Here is a 2,061-nt window from a genome sequence, read left to right as displayed (position 1 = left end):
ACAGTGTAGATTTCTGTGGTTTAGGGTGAACGCAAAATCTGGTGAACGCGCACCGGGTGAGAATAGCCACAAGAAGACTCGACTGCACTATTCTCACTCCGGGTGAGAATAGAGGTGGCCATGAAAAAAATGTTATTATTTGGACTCGAGTCAGAATAACGACGGCCATAAAGTAAAGAAGAGGCCTAACCCTAACCCAAACCCTAACCCAAACCCTATCCTTAGATCTACCCCTACCCCTAGCCCTCAATTCTGCTCTGTCTTATTATAGATCTAGCGGTCGCTCGTTACGGAAGTCATCCCCAAGATTCTACTTTATCGTTGGGGGCCAAACCGGATTATCCCAAAAAGTAAGTCAACTTTGAGTCAAAGTGAACATTTTTTAGGCTAGATTAGATCTAGATCTAGATCTAGTCCTAGTCTAGATATTCTAGTGGTGAAGGAGTTCTGTTGAAACTCAAAATCCAAAGGAAAGGCCAAAGTCAAAGAAGAAAAAAAAATTGATGCGTCATTTTGTCATCTTTTAGCGGGAACAACTTCCGTCAAGACAAGACTTCCTTGGAGAAAAATAGCACAACTTGTCAAGCAGCAAAATCTGTACTTACTGACTCTAGTAAATCCATTAACTCTTTAATTGTGCTTTCAATTTCAGCTTTCTTCTTGCACAATTCATTGAATCGTTGAGTCGACGCCATTTTGTTCTCTTTTTTTAACTTTCGAAATGTATCGCAGGTCTAGCCTAGTCTCAGCAGTCTAATAAATATCATATCTTACTCCGTGGAAAAAAAGTTTGATCTGGTATAATATCTAAATTTCTAATCATAATAAATGTAGCCTTTTTTTTATTGATAGCTTTTGTTGACAGAGATGTCACACTATTACGTTGACTTTACACATTTTGGCTTGAATTATTGCAAGGGCAAATGGCAAAATAGACAAAAGCAATGATTCCTGGATTTCACCCGATCGTCGTTGTTCGAGTTGTGACATATTTTAACCCCTTAACTGCCAGGCCCAATAATTGATTGATGAAACAAGTCTTCGAGTAAACGTGCATTCTTGTGTTTCATAACTCTTGTTTATAGAAATTTTAAAAAATCATTTTAAGTTACTTTTTTGTTGATTTTAGGAGTTTGGGTATTAAATATTGATGCCCAGAACACGAATATCAACTTCATTTCCGTCGCAAATTAATAGTTTTTGAAATATTTTATTGTTTTTAACCGAGATAGACGTGCTTTGTACCAATTGAGGGGTTCCAGGGGGCCTGCCCCACTGTGGTAAAAGAAAATCTGGGGGGTTTCAGGGGGGCATGCCCCCCTGTTTTTACCCATAATTTGATTTTACAGTTAGATTTGAAATTGTCTTGAAAATAATTGATTTTCGACAGTTTTAGTGGCTTTATGTGTCATCTGCAGCAAACAGTACTGCAGTTTGACCCCTGAAACAGTGCATCTGTGTGCGGGAGTGAAAGTAAAAATTTACCGGAGTTTGGTATCGTCGCTGTCTCCTCTCAACCGACGGTCCAGTAACCGCCAACACTCTCAACCCCACAACGAAAAGGACGTGAGCTGATCTCGCAGAGACGATCTTTTTGTTTACAAACTTTTGCCCTCCCCTGCAGACTCTCAAACTGCTTTTTAGAGGTTGTTTTCTATTAACATGTACTACGGTTGCATAGCAAAAAGTAGTCAAAGGAATTATACACTAATATTATGCATGACGTATGCAAATGAACAAAACCAATAAAAATGAACAGTTAAAAAACAAACAAACTATTTAACATTATATTACACCTATGAATTTTAGTTCTTGCATCAGCAAAACTTTATAATTTTTAGTGCTCCTTGTGGGCACGGCAGTGGTAGTACCATGGCCAATGTCGACGTATTAACTGAGACGTCGATACTGCTAACTTTAGGTAACGGGGGAGTTACCGGTGGGATGACCTCAATCTAGATGCTATTCAGTTGATTTATGTTGTATGTATGTTCGTCCGCACCTGTTATTCGTGTGCTCTCAAGTATAATAATAATAATAATAATAATAATAATAATAATA

General features: G+C 38.1%; 1 protein-coding gene across 1 annotated transcript in view; it reads right to left on the bottom strand.

The window, feature by feature from the left end:
• Nucleotides 1-733, bottom strand: part of LOC101847513 (26S proteasome non-ATPase regulatory subunit 9) — a 32,461-nt gene extending 31,728 nt beyond the window's left edge. The window contains exon 1 of the mRNA XM_005103438.3: nt 606-733. Within this exon, the coding sequence (XP_005103495.1) occupies nt 606-695 (90 nt within the window). The 5' untranslated portion in view covers nt 696-733. The remainder of the gene's footprint in view (nt 1-605) is intronic.
• Between the last annotated feature and the right edge of the window lie 1,328 nt (nt 734-2,061).

Source organism: Aplysia californica, unplaced genomic scaffold (genome assembly GCF_000002075.1).
Source record: "Aplysia californica isolate F4 #8 unplaced genomic scaffold, AplCal3.0 scaffold00372, whole genome shotgun sequence".
In the NCBI taxonomy this organism is placed as follows: Eukaryota; Metazoa; Mollusca; class Gastropoda; order Aplysiida; family Aplysiidae; genus Aplysia; species Aplysia californica.
This window is presented reverse-complemented; position numbering and strand designations above follow the sequence as displayed.